This window comes from Bacillus rossius, chromosome 18, assembly GCF_032445375.1.
Source record: "Bacillus rossius redtenbacheri isolate Brsri chromosome 18, Brsri_v3, whole genome shotgun sequence".
In the NCBI taxonomy this organism is placed as follows: Eukaryota; Metazoa; Arthropoda; class Insecta; order Phasmatodea; family Bacillidae; genus Bacillus; species Bacillus rossius.
The window spans coordinates 14281684-14303741 of NC_086345.1; the positions used below are offsets into that span (position 1 = coordinate 14281684).

At 43.3% G+C, this 22058-nt stretch overlaps 2 protein-coding genes across 10 annotated transcripts in view; both read left to right on the top strand.

The window, feature by feature from the left end:
- The window catches only part of LOC134541133 (disco-interacting protein 2), a 473542-nt gene extending 456224 nt beyond the window's left edge, over positions 1 to 17318 (top strand). For all 9 annotated transcript variants that reach the window (XM_063384327.1, XM_063384328.1, XM_063384323.1 and 6 more), the window contains 5 exons: positions 1934 to 2157; positions 4504 to 4698; positions 8465 to 8717; positions 11885 to 12008; positions 13690 to 17318. In XM_063384327.1, the coding sequence (XP_063240397.1) occupies positions 1934 to 2157; positions 4504 to 4698; positions 8465 to 8717; positions 11885 to 12008; positions 13690 to 13942 (1049 nt within the window). In that variant the 3' untranslated portion in view covers positions 13943 to 17318. The remainder of the gene's footprint in view (positions 1 to 1933; positions 2158 to 4503; positions 4699 to 8464; positions 8718 to 11884; positions 12009 to 13689) is intronic.
- Positions 14674 to 21095, top strand: LOC134541377 (testis-specific H1 histone-like). The gene is made up of 10 exons (XM_063384801.1): positions 14674 to 14689; positions 18366 to 18449; positions 18835 to 18950; positions 19477 to 19548; positions 19609 to 19676; positions 19721 to 19860; positions 19975 to 20094; positions 20202 to 20371; positions 20696 to 20771; positions 21076 to 21095. The coding sequence occupies exons 1-10, from the start codon at positions 14674 to 14676 to the stop codon at positions 21093 to 21095; spliced, it is 882 nt and encodes a 293-aa protein (XP_063240871.1).
- Positions 21096 to 22058: the final 963 nt, after the last annotated feature.

Sequence of the window (22058 nt, forward strand, 5' to 3'; positions counted from 1 at the left end):
CATCACCTGGTATCGCCACCACATTATTAATTCCTCTATATAAAGTATTTTTTTATTCAACTTAGATGGTAAATAAATACAGGTTTATTTGCAGACATTTTCATTTTCAATATTTTTGCAAGTTGGATGGTGTCACCAAGGCTAATATATATTAACAGATGTGATTGTAGCGATGGTTGTGAAATTAAGCACGTGTGTGAAAGACGTCGTGGCTGATAATCTAGTTAAAATTGTGTACATTGCTACACGGGAAAAATTCATCACAAGGGTAGGCCTAGATTCCAGGCAGCTAGCTGTCTGGGCAGATAAAATTGACCACTTTCCCCCCCCCCCCCCCCCCCCCCCCAAACATCTTAAAAATTTAACAAATTCAAGTTTATTTATTATCAGTTTTACAACAGCTCATTAAGCAACTAAATACTAAGATTTACAAAGACATATGCTGTTAGTCTCTTTTCTTCTGACTGTCTTTCTGTTGTCCTTTAAGTTGCAGGATTTGACTTGTATCTTTGAAAATCAAATCATTACTGTATGCTAAAGAATATATTTTTCTTGTCCCTCAATATTTTTTTTCCTTGTTCTATTTTTTTCTCACCTCAAATTCTCACCCTCCTCTTAAAAACTGACGCTCTGGGCAATTGCCCAGTTGGCCTGTTTGTAAATCTGGTTCAGCACAAGGGTATACGTGGTCTTAGTGTCTTAGGATGGCTTAGTGCTGCATGGGGGTTGTCATGACTCTGTGACGGGAGAATATCGTCACAAGTGTGTATGCTGTCCCAGGATGGCCTAACGCTGCACGGGGGGGTTGTGGTACTCTGCGACCGGGGTGAATATCATCACAATGGTTGCATGCTGTCCTAGGATGGCTTAACGCTGGACAAAGGTTGTTGTGACCCTGCCACAGGGGTGAATATCGTCACAAGTGTGTATGCTGTCCCAGGATGGCCTAACGCATCACGGGGGGGGGGGGGGGGGGGGGTTGTGGTGACTCTGCGACCGGGGTGAATATCATCACAATGGTTGCATGCTGTCCTAGGATGGCTTAACGCTGGACGAAGGTTGTTGTGACCCTGCCACAGGGGTGAATATCGTCACAAGTGTGTATGCTGTCCCAGGATGGCCTAACGCTGCACAGGGGGGTTGTGGTGACTCTGCGACCGGGGTGAATATCATCACAATGGTTGCATGCTGTCCTAGGATGGCTTAACGCTGGACGAAGGTTGTTGTGACCCTGCCACAGGGGTGAATATCGTCACAAGTGTGTATGCTGTCCCAGGATGGCCTAACGCTGCACGGGGGGGGGGGTTGTTGGTGACTCTGCGACAGGGGTGAATGTCATCACATTGGTTGCATGCTGTCCTAGGATGGCCTAACGCTGCACGGGGGGGAGGGGGGGTTGTGGTGACTCTGCGACAGGGGTGAATGTCATCACAATGGTTGCATGCTGTCCTAGGATGGCCTAACGCTGCACGGGGGGGGTTGTGGTGACTCTGCGACCGGGGTGAATGTCATCACAATGGTTGTATGCTGTCCTAGGATGGCCTAATGCTTCACGGGGGGTTGTGGTGACTCTGCGACAGGGGTGAATGTCATCACAATGGTTGTATGCTGTCCTGGGATGGCTTAACGCTGGACGAAGGTGGTTGTGATCCTGCCACAGGGGTGAATGTCGTCACAAGTGTGTATTATGTCCCAGGATGGCCTAACGCTGTGGTTACTCTGCGACAGGTGTGAATATCGTCACAATGGTTGTGTGCTTTCCCAGGATGGCCTAACGTTGTGGTGACCCTGCGACAGGGGTGAATGTCGTCACAAGCGTGCGTGCTGTCCCAGGATGGCCTAACGTTGTGGTGACCCTGCGACAGGGGTGAATGTCGTCACAAGCGTGCGTGCTGTCCCAGGATGGCCTAACGTTGTGGTGACTCTGTGACAGGCGTGATGGAGCTGTGCACGAAGGGCCTGGGCTCGTCGGTGAACCAGCTAAAGCAGCGCGGGGTTAACCTGGGCTGCGTGCGCACGTGCGTCGTGGTGGCGGAGGAGCGGCCGCGCATCGCCCTCTCCGCCGGCTTCTCCAAGCTCTTCTCCGCGCTGGGGCTGAGCCCGCGCGCCGTCTCCACCAGCTTCGGCTGCCGCGTCAACGTCGCCATCTGCCTGCAGGTGAGGCGCGCTGATCGTCGGCGGGTCTGGGCCCCAGCGGCCGACCGGGGAAACGGCCAGAGTTGTGAAGGTTACGCAAATTCATGGGCGTTTCATTTAAAAACTAGCTGCAGTACCCGGCATTGCCCGGGCTGAACAGAAGGGTGAAGGGGGAACTGTTTGGAGATAAGATGTAGTTAGTAATTGTCTTCTTAATTGGAATGTCAAGTGTGCAAAATAATTTATATCACTTTCAGATCCCGACAGACGTTGTTCTGCCAGTTTATAGTTATTTACCTGGTCTGTATGTAATCTAGACTCTATAAAGCAATATAAAAAAAAAAAAAATGAAAAATAAGGGATTACTAATATTGAAAAGATTCCATTATCTAGCTAATGCTCGGCATGCATTGCAATGCCTCATTCAGTTTTGTTATGCAATATATTTTGAAGTACATAGGTACACATATACAAATAATCTATCCATGTCTCTAAATATATATTTATCTTTGTCTACATCTATAGTCCTATATATCTATGTATATCTCTATCTGTATTTATCTCTTTATATCTATATATATACCTCACACTATCTCTATGTATTCTATATGAGGGTACTGATTGCTTCGTTGTTAATATCACACGGGTGTTTTTTACTTGTATGGGAAAATTAAGAATGATAAGGCATCTAGTGCGTGGCAACAATGTTAATAGGCAATAGGAAATAAACTTCTAGCGCCTGCGGCATTGTCAACACACACTTCGTACGTGTACTGCAAGTTGTATCTAACCCCCCTCCAACGCATTTGATTCTAAATTGGACTTTTAGTAAGGATCCCTAATGTTATTGATAATATAATATAGCCTATAGCCTTCCTCGATAAATGTACTATCCAACACTGAAAGAATTTTTCAAATCAGACCAGTGGTTCCTGAGATTAGCGCGTTCAATCAAACAAACAAACTCTTCAGCTTAATAATATTAGTATAGATGTAGTTCCAATCGGTTATAACTCCAACCATGGACCACTCTGTGGCAAAAAAAAAGAATATTGAAGTAGCTTGGCTTCTGGGTTGTAGCCTTTGTCCTTGGCTGATAATTCACCGAGGTTTCTGTCGACATTGCAGTCGCCATCATCAGGGAGCAGTTAAACTACTGAGGTTCTTACCAGTTCTCCTGCCTTTATACACTCTCGTCTGAGGGTGAAGGCAGCCAAGCTACTTCAGGCGATTGCCGTGAAAGCCTGCGCACATTATTAAAAAAGAATATTGATTCATTCCTGTGAGATCCTGGTAGGAATGTTGTGGCGACCTTTCGTTTGTTTGATTTTTATATGTGCATCCACGATACAATTTGAACATTGTATTAGCGTTTCATGACCGTCGTTATCATTTTCATTTCATGTTTTATATATATATTTTTTTTTAAGTTCTTGTTAAAGTCATTCACACCATAACCATTAATAAACAATTTAAAAAATATTTACCAACATATACATCTGGAATATTGCAACTTTAGTTATAAGTTCAGCTGAATTTAATTTTGTCACATTGATACCCACAATAAGGTGTAATTATATGTTTCTTATCTCGCTCGAGCATTTATGAAAAGACATTCATTCAATCCGAGTCTTCGTGTGAGGATTTTTATGCGTGTGGATTTTTGAAAAACATTAAAATTGTAGAGAGGATTGTAACTAGAGTAGTTTCCACCCGGGGTAAGAACTCATCTTGTCAAAAAAAAAACCTTCCTCTCACACTTCCTTTTTTTTATTTTTTTTTCAAACCATGCAAACCAAAACCTTTCCCAACAACACCTGGTATCGCCACCACATATTAATTCCTCTATATAAAGTATTTTTTTATTCAACTTAAGATGGTAAATAAATACAGGTTTATTTTGCAGACATTTCCATTTTCAATATTTTTGCAAGTCGGATGGTGTCACCAAGGCGAATATATTAACAGATGTGATTGTATGCGATGGTTGTGAAATTAAGCACGTGTGTGAAAGACGTCGCGGCCAGGAGCGTAGCCATGATTTCTTTTCGGGGGGGTGTTTACTTACACCCTGCCCCCGTACTAGGGAGGGGGTCAGGGGGGTCCTCCCCCGGAAAAATTTTGATTTTAATTTGTAAATTGGTGCCATTCAAGCACTTTCGTAACTAAAATATTGGATTTAAATAACATAAATTTTTGTCCCGACTTAAATATTTCGGGGGGTGTTTGGACACCCAAAACACCCCCCCTGGCTACGCCCCTGTCGCGGCTGCTAATCCGGTTACAATTTTGTGTGTATTGCCACGGGGGAGAATTTCGTCGCAAGGGCAGGCCTGGATCCCAGAATGAACTTGTGCCCTGTGGCAGGGCGCTTCGAGCCCGGAGCCATCGACCGTGTTCGTGGACCTCCGGGCGCTGCGCAACGACCGCGTGTCGCTGGTGGAGCGGGGCAGCCCCCACTCGCTGTGCCTCATGGAGTCCGGCAAGCTGCTGCCCGGGGTCAAGGTCATCATCGCCAACCCGGAGACCAAGGGCCAGTGCGGGGACTCGCACCTCGGCGAGGTGAGAGCCTCCGCCCGTTCCGCTTCCTGGCTCACACGTCTCTGCTGTCGGGTAGCCCCTGTTTCGAATGCTGATGTTCTCTGTGCAGCTGCATTACATTAGTAGAGTTGGAGGAGGTGCAGAGAGGTGGTTGTCCCTGGTGGCAAAAACCAGGACTACCAGAGGCCTTAAGGGGCCCGCCTACCCGGGCACACACACGGTGTGCAGAGCTTCAGGAAAAACAACGCGATTTCAAAACCACTCAAGACATCCGAGTGGGTTATGTTTACGAAAAGCATTTAAGAGTTCGCTGAGGCCCGAAAAGTACCTCTAATTTTGGATCATGTTTTTAAACTGTATTTCTAGAAGAGTTAAAATGGCTGAAACGCATGCTTTCAGAGTAATTTTTAGGTGTAAAACAACTGGTACAGATTCTTGAAAGCACTTAAGGGACTTGCATTACACCTTTATCTTCATTTCCTTGTAGTATAAAAATACGGTCACCGCACAAATTTCACAGTTATCAATTGATGACGAGAAGACTGCGCGCCAGTTCAGAGTGTTGAGCTTAGAGGTGATACCGCGCTAGAAATACCATCGAGCGTTGTGCTTATCATCCCGCCTCACTAACACACATACACCCCTGACGAGGCGGGCCCCTTAATTTAATTCGAGGACAGTTTGACAGGTGTCACACGGAGTTCGCGGCCAAGGGTAGTGATCGCCGAGTTCTGTAGGTAAGAAAAAAAAAAAGGGGGTGCTGGCAACAAGATGGCAGGCAAGACTATGATGGGGGGAGGGGAGAGGAGAGGGAAATCATGCTGACGTTGTGGCGAGAAAAGATAAGCTAGCGTAGGATGAGAACCGTGCTTGCGCTGCCGCCGTGCTTGTCTGGCGCGACGAACCTGCAATGAAAGACACATCTGCGCTGGGCGCTTGAAGCCGTATGTGATGGCAGGCGGGGTAAAATCCAACATTTTAACACTAAGAGTAGGCGGACCAACTGTATAATGGTTAAATAATAAAGGCCCCATTGGATTTAGAAAAAAAAAAAAAAAAAATTAATTTAAGGCCCTGAACACTGATGTAAAGTACAAATAGGTAAATTAAAACATGAGATGAATTAATAACACAATTTGGAAGTGTAGCGAATTTTAGTATTGTAACTGCCACCTTAACTTTGCTCTTCACTTGGAACCAATAACCAAATCAGTCATCTTTCTGGTGTTTTTTTTTTCTTTCTAACATCAGTAATTGATGTGGAACGTAACTATAAAGCAGATGGTTTGACAAATTGAACCAACGATTCTTTGAGAAGACCTTGCAATTTTCATTTTAACCCAAAGAATTACAGGTGCTTCTTGGCTGGAAGAAAACATTCACAGCTCTGCACAGGAAGATAGAAATTGACTATTAAATTGAGAGACATGTAAACCCATATTAACTCAAAGCAGGCAGTGGTCCGCCTGAATATTGTGTGCATGGAATAATGGAATAGGACCTCGGTTCTATTTTGTTTGGTTTTCCGGAACCCGAGGTAATGATTAACAGGGACAGACGGGGGCGTTAGACGTTAGAGGTGAAATTCTCGGATCGTCGCAAGACAAACGTAAGCGAAAGCATTTGCCAATGGGTGTTTTCTCATTATTCAAGAACGGAAGTTGGAGGTTCGAAGGCGATCAGATACCGCCCTAGTTCTAACCTTTGTATATAATTCCATTTGTTTTTGTGATCATGATAAATTTTATAACGTACTAGCTGACCCGGCGAACTTCGTACCGCCTTAGCGTAGCAATGATGCACTACTTTATTTTGTATAGCTGACCTATCTTAGGTATGAGTACCTATTCAATTTGAACTGGAATCTATAATATCCTCCATATAAAAATGAATCCATAATTCCCTGCTATCACTATAACTGAAAAGGACCTTACTAATTTAATTAAATAAAAAAACAAAATAAATTTGTCAAAATAGTGTTTATTCCATAGGATTCAATAATTCCACTAATGTTTTTACAAATTGCTATTGAACAACTTGGCATTTTTAAGTAAACAATGAGCTCAATACCACGCGCGCTCTATAAATCAACTAATAGTCTCTGTACCCCTCACTGCTTCTCTCTACTCTAATGCTTTTTGATAAACTATATTTTTAGTTTTATATTCTGGCGCGTAAATAAATAATGTTGATGGTTTTCCGACACGGGAACAGGCGACATATAATTGGCCATGTGAAAAACATGGATTTTCTAGGTTGATGCCACATACACTTAGCGACTGCCCTTGCGATTTATTTATTGACATTGCAAATGCAAGCCGCACTGGAAACTGTAAACGCTTAAAGCTGAATGTCATAAGGTTACTTTAAAAATATTTATATTGTACAAAGTGTTGGGTTAGTTTGGAAATAATTTTATATATGGTGGTTCAGTATTCTTAAATTTTCTAATTTTCCGTTAAATTTTTTCTTTCATAAGAACCTTCTCGTGACAATAACAAACACAACAAAAAAAGAATTAGTGAAATCGGTTCAGTCATTTACGCGTGATGGCGTGACCAAGGGAAATAGGAATTCATTATTCTTAAATTTTCTCATTTTCCGCACAATTTTCTTAATTTTTTCTTTCATAAGAACCTTCTCCTGACCATAGCAAACACAACAAAAAAAAATTAGTGAAATCTGTCCAGCCGTTCACGCGTGATGCCGTGACCAAGGAAAACAGGTTTCATTTTTATATATATAGATAGATTTTATAATTGGCTAAACAGCATGTTCGGGCGAAGGAGGTATCCATGTTCAGTTGTAAAGATTAGTTAGTAAGATTGTTAGTTCATGGGGGAGAAACTCTTAATTGCATAAACTAGAAACTAGTTTTTGAAGTAATTTTTTGGCCCGTCCGCTAGATAGCAGGCAGGTTTCATCGTGTATTACCAACACGGCAACATTAATTGCGAGAAGTATCATTTCAGCTATCATGAGCAAACAGACCAGTGAAAATGATTTGCACTTTGTTTTGTTAACCGCATATTTTGTGGCGTGACACACCAGAAATACTGCATTTGCTTACTCGTTTATGTAGAAGTGATAGCACTGTGCAGTTTTAGGTCTGCTCTCGCCTTGTGAACGGAAGAGAGAACTGTGCCCCGAGAGCGCAACTACAAAATATAAAAAAAAAAAAAAAAAATTTGTTCAATATTTTTGTGCTGTCTTCATTTTTGGGTTTTTTTTTTTTTCGTTCTGCTAGTACATTTTTTCTTTGTTTTTTTCTTTGTTTTGGTTGACCATATTCCTGTTGCGGAATATTGAACGGCGCTAAATACTGACAACAGCAAGTTTTTTTGCTTGATTTGTGTTTTTTTTGTCATTCGTGTATTTTTTTGTAGTTTTTTTCTACACAGACATGCATGTGCTTAGCAATGGCGTGTGTCCAAAAAACTTAACATCAAGTCATGCACTCCCATTGCACAAATCTTTCAAAGATGATATGGACGTAGTCATGCAAAAAAGGAACCAACCCACGTGAAACCTATTCCAAGTATTTTGATGTAAAATTTAACTATAAATTGTAATTCTCCTATTGATAAATATGATGCGGGTGTAATTTTAACGGTCTGGTATAAATACTGATAATGATAATAGCAACGACGGTACGATCAACCTTCTACTGTTTTAATTTGGTTTTCAGATAAAATATAACAAAATTGTGGGGTTGGTTCCCTTTTTTGCATAACTACGTCCATACGTGCGTGCGTGCGTGTATGTTGACGCGGCGCCCTCTCCGCAGATCTGGGTGCAGTCGAGCCACAACGCCAGCGGCTACTTCACCATCTACGGGGACGAGAGCGACTACGCGGGCCACTTCGGCGCGCGGCTGGTGACGGGCCACACGGGCGAGGCGTACGCGCGCACGGGCTACCTGGGCTTCCTGCGGCGCACGGAGGGCAGCGCTCGGCCCGGCGCGGAGCATCAGCCCGCCGGAGGAGGAGGAGGGGGAGGAGGAGGCGAGGGCGCGGACGGACAGCCCGAGACCACCCCAGGTGCGCACACACACGCTCGCTCGCTCTCTCTCCGCGCGCCTTCCCTTCCTCTCCTCGCTGCTTCCGCGCGTGCGGCTTCCGACGCTTGTTCACCTGGAAATAATGATCACTATTAATAAGCGTTTGGTTAAAAGTAGTGGTGCACCGATGCGGATACCGATGAATTGTAATCGGCGATTATGGGTACTTTCCGATTAATCGTAATCGGCGATTATCTTAACGATTACTTTGCTGATTATCTACGTCCCGCCGTAATTAAAGTAGGTTTTTACCGTGTAATGTTTTGTTACACCTTTTAGGACGAAATACGGTAATATTTGTATATATTAAAAAATTCATCTAACTCCGTCATATTATGATTACAGATATTTCGTTAAGTTTAATAAATCTCATTGCCTCGAACAAAATAAAATATACATTTTTCCTACACGTTTATTTACGTTTCGTTTTTTGTTCTGCCTTTTGTTTAGTGGCCTTGTACATTACCTATAGCCAGAGACGTAAAATAGATGGTACGCAATCAAAATACCACAAGCAGTTGCAAGCAGTTGCAATGGATTCTATGGCAATCGATCTTTTCGAGTCGTGGTAGCGTTTCAAAATCGTGGTCCCGATACCTTCTAGAGTTTATCACTGCGTTTTACCAACTCGTTATGGGCATCTTTGATAACATTATCCGTTGTTGTGTAATTTGTATGTGACGTGAAAAGTGAAAAAGTATTTATAATTTTATATATTCAGTCAACATAAATAAAATCATATGTGCTAGAATTTGTTTTGAGTCATTTTTATATAATTAAAGTGAGATGGCGAGTAGGGAGAAAAAAAGTGAAGTGTGGAAACATTTTTCTATAAACTTAAGTGAACAAAATAAAGCAACATGTTTACATTGTTTAACTGTAATTTCTCGATGCAACCTTATGTGATAGTCAATAATAATGCTAGCTTTCCGCAACAAGAACTTACCCATCGTAAATTACAATTATTAGACTGTAGTTCAAGTTGTTTACAATAACAAATATAAATAGAAGTTAATTTAAATTACACTTTGCAATGACTTAATAGTGTATTTTATATATTTTTATACTGTTATTATAACTGTATTCTCAGTTTTACCTAAATTCACATGGGAATAAAAAATTTTGTGTGCATTATTACACTTAAAAAAATTTGTTCATTATAATCGGTAACTGAATCGGTATCTGCCGATTATTGCTCTCATAATCGGTAATCGAATCAGTAATCGGTAAAGTCATATCGGTGCACCACTAGTTAAAAGTATGAAGTTCCCATGAGCTCACCAGTCTGGCAATACATTTTGCGGAGGCCCACTAAACATAATAGGTATTAAAATTACAGATGGTGAAATAGCGTTGTAAACGAAACGTGATTCTCAATGTGTTCAAAATGTGTCACTTTTTATGACAAGTGCTTGATCGAACACTGGCAGCTGAGTATATGACATGATAAAAAAAATTTCAAATCCCATTTCTTGTAGCATCAGGAAAGCTTGTACATAGATAATTATTTCTTTTATTTTTTTCCAAGAATGTTCATTTGTGAAAGTCGTTACATTAATTATTAGCATAATTTGTTTTAAGTTTTGTAAAATCATGCGTTGCAGTAGTGCCGTTCAACCCCCCCCCCCCCCCCCGCCCGGTTTATTTTTGACAGTTTTAGAAAGCAGAATGCAGCGAGGAAAGTGCACCCTAGTTTGCATTTATGGTGCAAATAACATATTCAGTTGTCACTCAGCATTTTGAATGCAAAATGCTACGTACTTCTTTATATGGGCTCTGCAACATTTCATGATAATCTTTGTTTCCAGTGCTGTTGACTTGTTTTAAATAAAATTTTGAGCTGTTTCACGGGTTATTATTGTTATTTAGATATACAAACTGTTGCAATTTATTTAAGCAATCTGTATTCTATTCATTACGTTGTTTTTATTATTATTATTATTATTTATTTAATTTTTTTATTATATAATTTTGAAAGCATGACCTGTTAGCACATTTGAATGCCATATTCACTGAATTAAAGTCTTCCTGAGTTGAAATAGCAATGTGCAAGTTTCAGGTTTCTTATGAAAGGGTTTTAATTATTTAACGTTAACGTTTGTTATTCCAAAGAACAGTTGGGAGTTTCTTGATATTTTACTAACAGTCTATAAACAGATATTAGTAATTTACATTTATATGTAATTATGTAAGATATAAATTATATTGTCACACAAAAATACTTGGTTTTTTTTATGCTCAGAGATGGGCCGGTCAAATCCTTGAACCTTTGAATAATATTAAATCTCTAGTATTTCAGATATTGACGAATCCAAACAAATTAGGAAGAAATTAGGTAAATTAAAAAATCCATCATGACAATTCTGAAGTTAAGTAGGTATAATATTGTGCTTTACTTAGTACATATCCAATCCACAAGACATCGTATGTAGGTACTTTTAAATGTATGTAAAATCACAATATTAATGGATTCTGTAAGCATAGTTTATGAAACAAACATTTCAAGGGTTGAATGTTCTTCACCATATTTAACAATAATTTTTCTATTCCACGTTCATTATTTTATTTTTGACATTTAAGTCCTATATTCAGATTTGAGGGATAGGTTCATAGTACTCTGTGATTTAAATTCAATATAATTGGGATCTGACTCATCACTATTCAAAATGTCAGATGATAAGATACTTCATTATAATTTAAAACCTGGACAAAGACTTTAAAACAGTATGAACATGGCAGTACAGATTTCCTCTCGAAAAGAAAAAGCCACCTGGAATTCCTGCTTTAAGGTAATAAGTGATAGTTATTTCAACTCTTTTTCGATGTGGCATACGATTTTTTTTTTTGTTCAAAATAACACTTGTTTATAATTTTTTTTCATGTGAGTTATGTAAATTGTGCATGCTGAGTGTTAGGTGTTGTCACTATAAACACTTCCTGTGTTCATTCACAGTCTAGGTTGTCCGGCGAGGCTTGCGGGCAGAGGCGGAGTATGTAAGTTACGGAGGCAGCAGTTAGTGCAGCGTATCTTGAACAATGCACCAAGTGCTTCACGTTACTCCGTGGTTTGTCGAGCTTGGGTTTTCCGCTGTTGGGCTGAGGTTGACGGGTCTCCGCCATAGCGCATCCCTGCGTTTTTGCTTCCAGAGCTTCACGACGCCGTGTTCGTGGTCGGCGCGCTGGACGAGACTGTGATGCTGCGAGGCATGAGGTACCACCCCATCGACATCGAGAACAGCGTTCTGCGCTGCCACAAGAAGATCGCCGAGTGGTGAGTTACCCATGTTGTACCGAGACAACGTACCTAAGATTATTTCTGGTATTGAATTTTTCAGGTTGAGCTATAGTTACATACCCCTCTTTTATCGCATTGATTGTCGCACGCACATAATCGTCACATTCAAATTTTAGGGCGTCAAAATTTGGATTTAAAAAAAAAATTCGCGTAAACGTCGCGTGATGTTTTTGGTCCCGCCATTAGATTCCGAGCACTATGTGTAGGTATCTTTTCCGTATAAAACGATGTATTTTAAAGTAATCTAATATTTATTCGGACATTACCACTTAAACGGAAATACATACGAAGTTGTCTGGTGTGTAAATTTTCTTTTAAAAACGTTTTTAAACGTTATTAACCTTTTATCTGTTCTGTTCCTCTGCGTCGCCGTGGTGTACCGCTTATAAAAATGTAGCCAGCGCTAAGTTGGCATCATTCATGTTTGGTTCTGTTTCTTCGCGTATAGATCGCGCGCACGTAGTCAAATATCGATATCTCGCCGATTCTTGCAACGAGTGCCGAGTAACTACATTTGATAGCCAGCATTCTTTTGTGTTAAGTGTGTACTACGATTGTTACGCGTTAGCTCCTGTTACAGATTCAAGTGGCTTGGGTTCGGGTCACAGATTTTGTTTTTCTATTTAAAGTTGAAGAAAGGTTTTTGTTGCATTACTTATTAATATGAATTGTTTGGCGTGCTCTTGTATACTCCACTTTTTTTTTAATAAATGTACTTTCCATGAATGGGTTTTGTTTTTATGAATAACTTTACCCTAACAAAAAACATTTTTCTTCGCATGAACGTCGCACCCCTACTTTTCAAACTTGATTTAAGTGTAAAATGTGCTACGATTATGCGATAAAAACACGGTATCTTCGATTTTGGTTGGTTTAATTTCCCCCCCCCAAAGATGTAGTCACGTCTAACTACATATCTGTTCTTCCCAACCTCCGCCTTGGTATTCCTAGGGCCTTCCTTCTTCCTGTGTATACTTCAAGTCCATAATTTTCCCCATCTTCCTGATGTTGCCTTCAGAACTCGATAACAAAAAAAAATGGGGACTTGTACTGATTCCAATAAAATAAACTTCATTTCTGTAAGTTGATCAGTTTTTTTTTTTTTTTAATAGCCCTTCAAAACCGTTACACACACCTGTATAATTTAAAAAAAAAAAAAACTCATAACCTCAACCGGGCCCTGGATGTTTTCCAATAAATAATTTATTGTGAAATCAAGTAGATTCTCTTAGTATTTTAAAAAAAACATACATTATTACAATCGGAGGTGAGAATTATATGAAATTAAATTTTAGTGTTAATGAATATTTCTGTTAGTATTTAACAATAATATAATCATGTAGTATGTACAAAGTACTGTAGGGTAAAGGTAAAACGGCGGAAAAAAAAAAAGAATATGAAAGGAAAAGATGTTTACTAGTGTTCACTTGTCGGAATTTGAAAGACTTTTTTTCCGAAGTCTCTATTGTGGGGGCCCCTCCGTTTGTTGAGGCCCGGGGGCTTTTTTGCCCCGGTTGCCCTCCCCTAAATTTGGCTCTGTCTACAAGTGATATCGTTGGCGACAGGTTTTTTTTCAATGACTACCCTTCTAAAAGATGTAGCGATCGGGCGGGCACTGGAGAGGAGTCGCGACCGGCGCGTGTGCGTGCGTGTGCAGCGCGGTGTTCACGTGGACCAACCTGCTGGTGGTGGTGGCGGAGCTGGACGGCAACGAGAACGAGGCGCTGGACCTGGTGCCGCTGGTCACCAACACGGTGCTGGAGGAGCACCACCTGGTGGTGGGCGTGGTGGTGGTGGTGGACCCGGGCGTGGTGCCCGTCAACTCCCGCGGCGAGAAGCAGCGCATGCACCTGCGCGACGGCTTCCTGGCCGACCAGCTGGACCCCATCTACGTGGCGTACAACATGTGAGGCCGGCGCCGCCGCCCGCCGTCTCCCCCCTCTCTCTCTCTCTCCGCGTGGAGGCCCGGAGACTCCCCGGGTTCCGTCTCTTTAGCCCCGCGCGAACATTCGAAATTAATAGCTTGTTAGTTAAAATACCAATTGTTTACGAATGTGTCTGTGGGATTCCTAAAATGAGGAAAAATTTCAGTATCACAGAATATTGTATCATTTTTAGAAATTTTTTTTTTTCTTTTTTAGATCTACAACATATTTCGCTACAGGTTTAAAGCCTCTCACTGTACGTTCTTTTTTAAACCCCGTCTTGTAAAACAGGTACTGCACTTCTTTTGTATATTCCCTTTGGCACTGTCTATTCAATTTTTTTTTATTTATTTTTTTTTAAAGATTACCGTTAAACACAAATGAATAATAATTTATATTTTTCCTTCGAGATTTTAATATTTGAACAAAATGCTACTACACATGATTATTGTACCTGACTTAAACGTAACCAAGCTTTCATTTTTAGTATTACGTATTTGTGTATTTTTTTTTTTCCAAAAGACACTACAGTCCATATTTACTTTTATCTTTTACTATGAATTTTTGTCATGTGGAAAGAAAAAAAATTTCAGTGGGATTATAATTCTCATTCTTGCTATTCAAATTCAATATTCGTATTCTAACTATAAAAAAAAAAACAACTGATATTCTCGCACAGGCCTAATACTCTTGCATTGGACCACGGTTATTTGGACATGGCCCTCTACGACCGTAAGCCATGGATGCCTGGATTTTATACAAAATAATTTAAGTTGCTTGTTTTACTCCTATATGAGTATATATGACAAGAAGCATTCCTGAGAGACTAAAAACAAGAGAGAAATTTTCTTACGGTTGTTTTATGTTATACATGTATGATGTCAATAATGAAACTGGCTTGTTTTAATTTACTAAATCGCCCAAATATTTTTTTTTTTTAACTTCAGAGCCTTTAAAACCTAAAAAATACGTTCTCTCTAGGAAATCGGCCAATGGAGTAGGACATGTTGGTAGTAGCTTTGAGCTTCTGCCGGGCGCCAAGGAATTCGCGAAATTTCCGGGTCTCTACTTCGACACTTTCATCCTTCCCAATTCATTCCATCGATGCATCGTCCGACCGTCACCACCGGGGACGTTAAGCCCCAGTGCGATCGTTATTTCGCCCCAGCGTCGATGCCAAGTTGCTTTGGTTGCCTGAGAGAGAGCTTACCTAGAAAATCCTCTTATTAAGCCACTCTGTTAAGTTTTTTTAATTACAAAATATTCTCACTCGACTAACGATCGATGCTTTTCCTAAAACAATACGTGAAGTAATTTTCTTTTGTCTTATACTCCTCATCATTCTATTCATAAGCATGCTATAATCTGAATTTTCTTTTTATGATTTGGCATTATCTGGAAGGAAAAAAGTGAAAAATTCCGTTCCATTAATTTAGAAGATGCTGCCCGGACAGATTTTTTTTTGTAATATAAACTGATAATGATTATTTAGAAAGCTGTTTTAATCATTATGTTATTAAAAATTGTTTCTTTGTAAATTTCTTCGTGCAATATTCCTCCTTTAAAATATTTTTGTATTTATATGTTATTGTTAATGTAGCTTTAGTTTCTAAGGTTCATATTTAAATGTATATTACGTTGCACACTATTAAAGCATGTTATGGATGAACCACCGTCGCCAGTCTGTCGAGAAGACTGCGCCACATTGTCGGTAGTTTCTAAGTCACGAACCGCTGTGTACATTTTCCTTGTGCCAACTTGTGTCGCTCGCATCTCGAGAGAATGTTTGCTGTTACAGTTGGTAGTAGAGCAATGCCCACGAGTAACTTTCACGCCATTCGGTGACTTTGTGGCTTTGTAACGCGATGCAACAAACGAAGAGATTTCTTTGGCACTGCACAACTTCTTTTTGTGGAACTAGCTTTGTACTGGGATTATTTTTTTTTTTTTTGCAAATAGTACAGGCAAATGTTTGTGGAGGATTTCATGCTCGGAATATTGAAGTTAGGTAATATAGATGTAGCCTGTCTGAACACGGCTTGGTAGCTACCAAAACTGTATCATAGTCACAATTGTATTTTGTACATTTTGTTCCGGAGTTCATGAATTGCTTATGCGCTTGATATCTTCAAGACTATGTTTGAATTTTTTTTTTTGATTGTGCTATTTTTTTTTTCTTTAAATTATTAGTGAACGTTTTATCACACACTAAAAATTATTGATATGATATTCAAACTGTGGTTATGTATAAAATTTTGCAAGATAGTGTTATTATTAAGAATTATTTAATGTTCCATGCAATATCAGTAGTTGATAATGGATGTTTGTATAACATTGGGTAACTCATGTACCATATTTCAGTAATGCTTTATAGTAAAAAAAAAATTGAATGAGAAACAAATGTGTGAAAAAATGAGACCATATGGAGTAAGGTGTTTGTAGTGTTTTTTATGCACGATGTTAAATATTTAAGTTTGTTTTGAGGTATGCATAGTAATTTTTAAAGAAACTTTTGAAATAAAAAAAAATTCAAATACCATTGGTTGTGTAGATAGTATTCTTGTCTATATATATAAAAAAAATAAACAGTGTGGTTTTTTGCAGTATTTTGACAGCGTAAACTTTTTTATCATTAATATTTTCAATATTTTTATAACAAAACATACATAATTTAATTGTTCCTTACTTCATGTGGTGGTTTTAAAGTAAATGTGATTTTGTTAGCCTGTGAAAAATTTTCAAATACATAATATTGTGTACCATACAATTTGATAGCATTGGTAGTAGTTTTGATCTCTGAATAGTTATGTTGAACTTGTTGTTTTTTTTAAATGTTAATGATGTGTTATTAATGAACAGATAAATTTTTTTAAAACAAAACCAGGCAAGACTAAAGTGTTTTGTTATATGTATAGTGCACAAACTTGAAAAAAGTCATGATTGTATTATAATTTTTTTTTATATCCACAATGTCAGCAGAAGACATGTAACAACCATTTTTATTACGAACTGTAATGGCGTCTGTTCTAGGATGCTATCGAAGATTTGTAATCACCATTGGCCATGTTAATGCAGCTCTAGGGATGTTGAGTTTTACGGAATAAGGGGAACCTCTATTTTGCACTTTTCCAAGGGACCAGAGCGGAGTATGGAAGTCATTGTTGTCCGTGGAATATTTCTCGATACAAATATTACAAAGGAATCCAATAAACACGGTGCACAAAGATGCTGCAAAGTATAAAATTTGAGGGTTTTAAAATAGAGGTTCTTCTGCATATCATATTTAAATGCAAGAGTAAAAGCATTATGTACAAGTTTCTTCATTTGTGTTTACAATAAATGTCATGTAAATTTTTTGCTATTCTATGTGGTCAGATTTTTTAATTTCACCTGCCTCATTTTGTTTGTAAAATGCACTGATGTTATCTCACTGGTAAATATTTTGACAGTGCTGCCCTCAATATTCTGTTAATTTTTTAAGGACAAATTTCTAGCCACTTGTCAATAAATAAACTGCACTTTTACCTAATCATATGGTTACTTTGCGAACTGTGATTTTACCATAACATAAATTTTTTATTTGTTGCATATATGACTGGTGCATTAGTGTAAACGTGTGTGCATGCATGCATGCAGGCGTGTAAGTAAACGTGTGTGCATGCACGCACGTGTACACGCATGCATGCATGTGTGCACGCAGGCACGCACATGTGCACGCACGCATGCATGTGTGCACGCAGGCACGCACATGTGCACGTGTGCACGCACGCACGCACGTGTGCACGCACGCATGCATGTGTGCACGCAGGCACGCACGTGGCACGCATGCACGCACGCAGGCACACACGCATGCATGCAGGTGTGCACGCACGCAGGCACGAATGCGTGCACGCACATGTGCACGCATTCATGCACGTGTGCACGAATGCACGCACGTGTGCACGCAGGCATGCACTCACGTGTGCATGCAGGCGTGCACGAATGCACGCACGTGTGCACGCAGGCATGCACTCACGTGTGCATGCAGGCATGCATGCAATGCAGGCACGCATGCACGCACGTGTGCCTGTACGCACGCACGTGTGCACGCAGGCACGCACGTGTGCCTGTACGCACGCACGTGTGCACGCAGGCACGCACGTGTGCACGCACGCACGTGTGCACGCACGCACGTGTGCACGCACGCACGTGTGCACGCACGCACGTGTGCACGCACGCACGTGTGCACGCACGCACGTGTGCACGCACGCACGTGTGCACGCACGCACGTGTGCACGCACGCACGTGTGCACGCACGCACGTGTGCACGCACGCACGTGTGCACGCACGCACGTGTGCACGCACGCACGTGTGCACGCACGCACGTGTGCACGCACGCACGTGTGCACGCAGGCACGTGTGCACGCAGGCAGGCACGTGTGCACGCACGCAGGCACGTGTGCACGCACGCAGGCACGTGTGCACGCACGCAGGCACGTGTGCACGCACGCAGGCACGTGTGCACGCACGCACGCACGCACGTGTGCACGCACGCAGGCACGTGTGCACGCAGGCAGGCACGCAGGCAGGCATGCACGCACGTTTGCATGCAGGCAGGCACGCACGCACGTATGCACGCACGTGTATACGCACGTGTACACGCACGCACGCACGTGTGCACGCAGGCAGGCACGCACGCACGTGTGCACGCAGGCACGCACGTGTGCACGCAGGCAGGCACGCACGCACGTGTGCACGCAGGCACGCACGTGTGCACGCAGACATGCATGTGTGCACGCAGGCTCGTGTGTGTGCACGCACGTGTACATGCAGGCATGCATGCAATGCAGGCAAGCATGCACGCACCTGTGTACGCAGGCACGCACGTGTGCCTGCAGGCACGCACGTGTGCCTGCAGGCACGCACGTGTGCCTGCATGCACGCACGTGTGCACGCACGTGTGCAGGCACGCACGCACACACGTGTGCAGGCACTCACGCACGTGTGCACGCAGGCACGCACGTGTGCACGCAGGCATGCACGTGTGCATGCACGCATGTGTGCACGCAGGCATGCACATGTGCACGCACGCACGTGTGCACGCAGGCATGCACATGTGCATGTGTGCACGCAGGCACGTGTGTGTGCACGCAAGCACGCACGTGTGCACGCACACACGTGTGCACGCAGGCATGCATGCACGTGTGCATGCAGGCATGCATGCAACGCAGGCATGCATGCATGTGTGCATGCAGGCATGCATGCAATGCAGGCAAGCATGCACGCACGTGTGTACGCAGGCACACACGTGTGCCTGCAGGCACGCACGTGTGCAGGCACGCACGCACAAACGTGTGCAGGCACTCACGCACGTGTGCACGCAGGCACGCACGTGTGCACGTGTGCATGCACGCACATGTGCACGCAGGCATGCACATGTGCACGCACGCACGTGTGCACGCAGGCATGCACATGTGCACGCAGGCACGTGTGTGTGCACGCAAGCACGCACGTGAGCACGCACACACGTGTGCACGCAGGCATGCATGCACGTGTGCATGCAGGCAAGCATGCACGCACGTGTGTACGCAGGTACGCACGTGTGCCTGCAGGTACGCACGTGTGCCTGCATGCACGCACGTGTGCACGCACGTGTGCACGCACGTGTGCAGGCACGCACGCAGGCACGCACGTACGTGTGCAAGCACGTGTGCACGCAGGCACGCACATGGGCACGCAGGCACGCACGTGTGCACGCAGACACGCACGCACGTGTGCACGCAGGCCCGCACGCGTGCACTCAGGCACGTGTGCACGCACGCACGTGTGCACGCACGCCCGCACGCGTGCACGCACGCACGTGTGCACGCGCGTGCACACGCACGCCCGCACGCGTGCACGCACGCACGTGTGCACGCACGCACGTGTGCACGCACGCACGTGTGCACGCACACGTGTGCATGCACGCACGTGTGCATGCACGCACGTGTGCACGCAGGCACGCACGTGTGCACGCAGGCACGCACGTGTGCATGCAGACACGCACGTGTGCACGCAGGCATGCACGAACGTGTACACGTGTGCAGGCACGCTGGCACGTATGTTCGCACGCACGTGTGCACGCACGCACGTGTGCACGCAGGCAGGCACGCACGCAAGTATGTTCGCACGCACTACGCACGCACGTGTGCACGCACGAACGTGTGCACGCACGAACGTGTGCACGCACGAACGTGTGCACGCACGAACGTGTGCACGCACGCAGGTGTGCACGCGTGCACGCACGCAGGTGTGCATGCACGCGTGCACGCACGCAGGTGTGCATGCACGCAGGTGTGCACGCGTGCACGCACGCAGGTGTGCACGCGTGCACGCACGCAGGTGTGCACGCGTGCACGCACGCACGTGTGCATGCAGGCACACACGTGCACGCATGTACGCACGCACGTTTGCACACACACATGCATGCACGTGTGCACGCATGCACGCACGCATGTGGGCGTGCACGCACGCACGTGGGCATGCACGCACGCACGTGGGCACGCACGCACGCACGTGTGCACGCACGTACGTGTGCACGCACGCACGCACATGTGCACGCACGCACGCAGGCACGCACACATGCGTGCACGCACGCACGCGTGCACGCACGCACACATGCGTGCACACACGCACGCGTGCACGCACGCAGGCACGCACACATGCGTGCACACACGCACATGTGCACGCATGCAGGCACGCACCCACTTGTGCACGCAGGCAGGCACGCACGTGTGCACGCAGGCAGGCACGCACGTGTGCACGCAGGCAGGCACGCACGTGTGCACGCAGGCAGGCACGCACGTGTGCACGCAGGCATGCCGGCATGCACGCACGTGTGCACGCAGGCATGCCGGCATGCACGCACGTGTGCACGCAGGCATGCCGGCATGCACGCACGTGTGCACGCAGGCATGCCGGCATGCACGCACGTGTGCACGCAGGCATGCCGGCATGCACGCACGTGTGCACGCAGGCATGCCGGCATGCACGCACGTGTGCACGCAGGCATGCCGGCATGCACGCACGTGTGCACGCAGGCATGCCGGCATGCACGCACGTGTGCACTCAGGCATGCATGCACACACTTGTGCATGCAGGCATGTACATGCAGGAATGAGTGCGTGTGCACGCAGGCATGCACACGTATGTTCACGTGTGCACATATAGGCACACGTGTGTAGATGCATGAATGTACATGTGTGTTCACCTAGAAATGCAGTTGTGTAGGCACATGCTCACTCACACAGGCACACACACACACACAAATGACCACGGAGGATGCCATTAGCAGTTGTGCAAGCAGACGGAGGTGTGCACAATGACACACGCGTGCATGCAAGAGCACTTACATGTGTGTGTGAGCATATACACATGCCTTACAGCCTCCGCTTTCCATCAATGTTTGAATATTCTTTTCAGCTGGCTTTTGCACTAACTGAGACTGAAAGTGCACTTATTTATTACTGTAGTTAATTAATATTCACATACTTTCACAGAAATTACTGTGTTACCCTATGTTATTATATTGTGCATTGCGATAAAACCAAATTAACACCGCATAGCATGTCAAAACACCACCACATAACAACTAACTGCTTTTTGAAAATGATAAAACATATTTTATTGCGTAATCATTGCACTCGCAAAAAAAATTGCAAAATGTTTTTTTTTTCCTGCCTTTAGATTCTGAGTACTTTGTGTAGGTAGTATACATGACCTTGTCAAAGATCACAGAACAGTTTTTAAGTTGCAATCAGATGTAATAATAGTTGTAATGATTAAAATACAGTAATTACAATAAAACTAATTAAATACACTCCTGCACAATACAATTTCTCATTAATACATTCAAATGTTTCAGTGCTTAAAATTTTAATTTCCTGTGTTAAATTTAATTTTGTAACACACTGCTTTTTAATTAAATGTAATTTCCATGCAACTGTTTTGTTTTAATGAAAAAACGACTCTCGTATAAAAGTCACAAACGACCACACATTTAAAACTTCATTTCAGTATGAAATGTGCAATATTATGCAATAAAACATGGTAGAATATTCTGTTACTCCACAAAATTTAAAAT

What these genes read in the sequence shown, in the direction of transcription:
- LOC134541377 (XM_063384801.1), top strand. An exon ending in GCACGTGTGCACGCACGCAG is followed by an intron (nt 18,450 to 18,834) that starts GCACGTGTGCAC and finishes GTGTGCCTGCAG; the next exon opens with GCACGCACGTGTGCCTGCAG. An exon ending in TCACGCACGTGTGCACGCAG is followed by an intron (nt 18,951 to 19,476) that starts GCACGCACGTGT and finishes GTGTGCACGCAG; the next exon opens with GCATGCATGCACGTGTGCAT.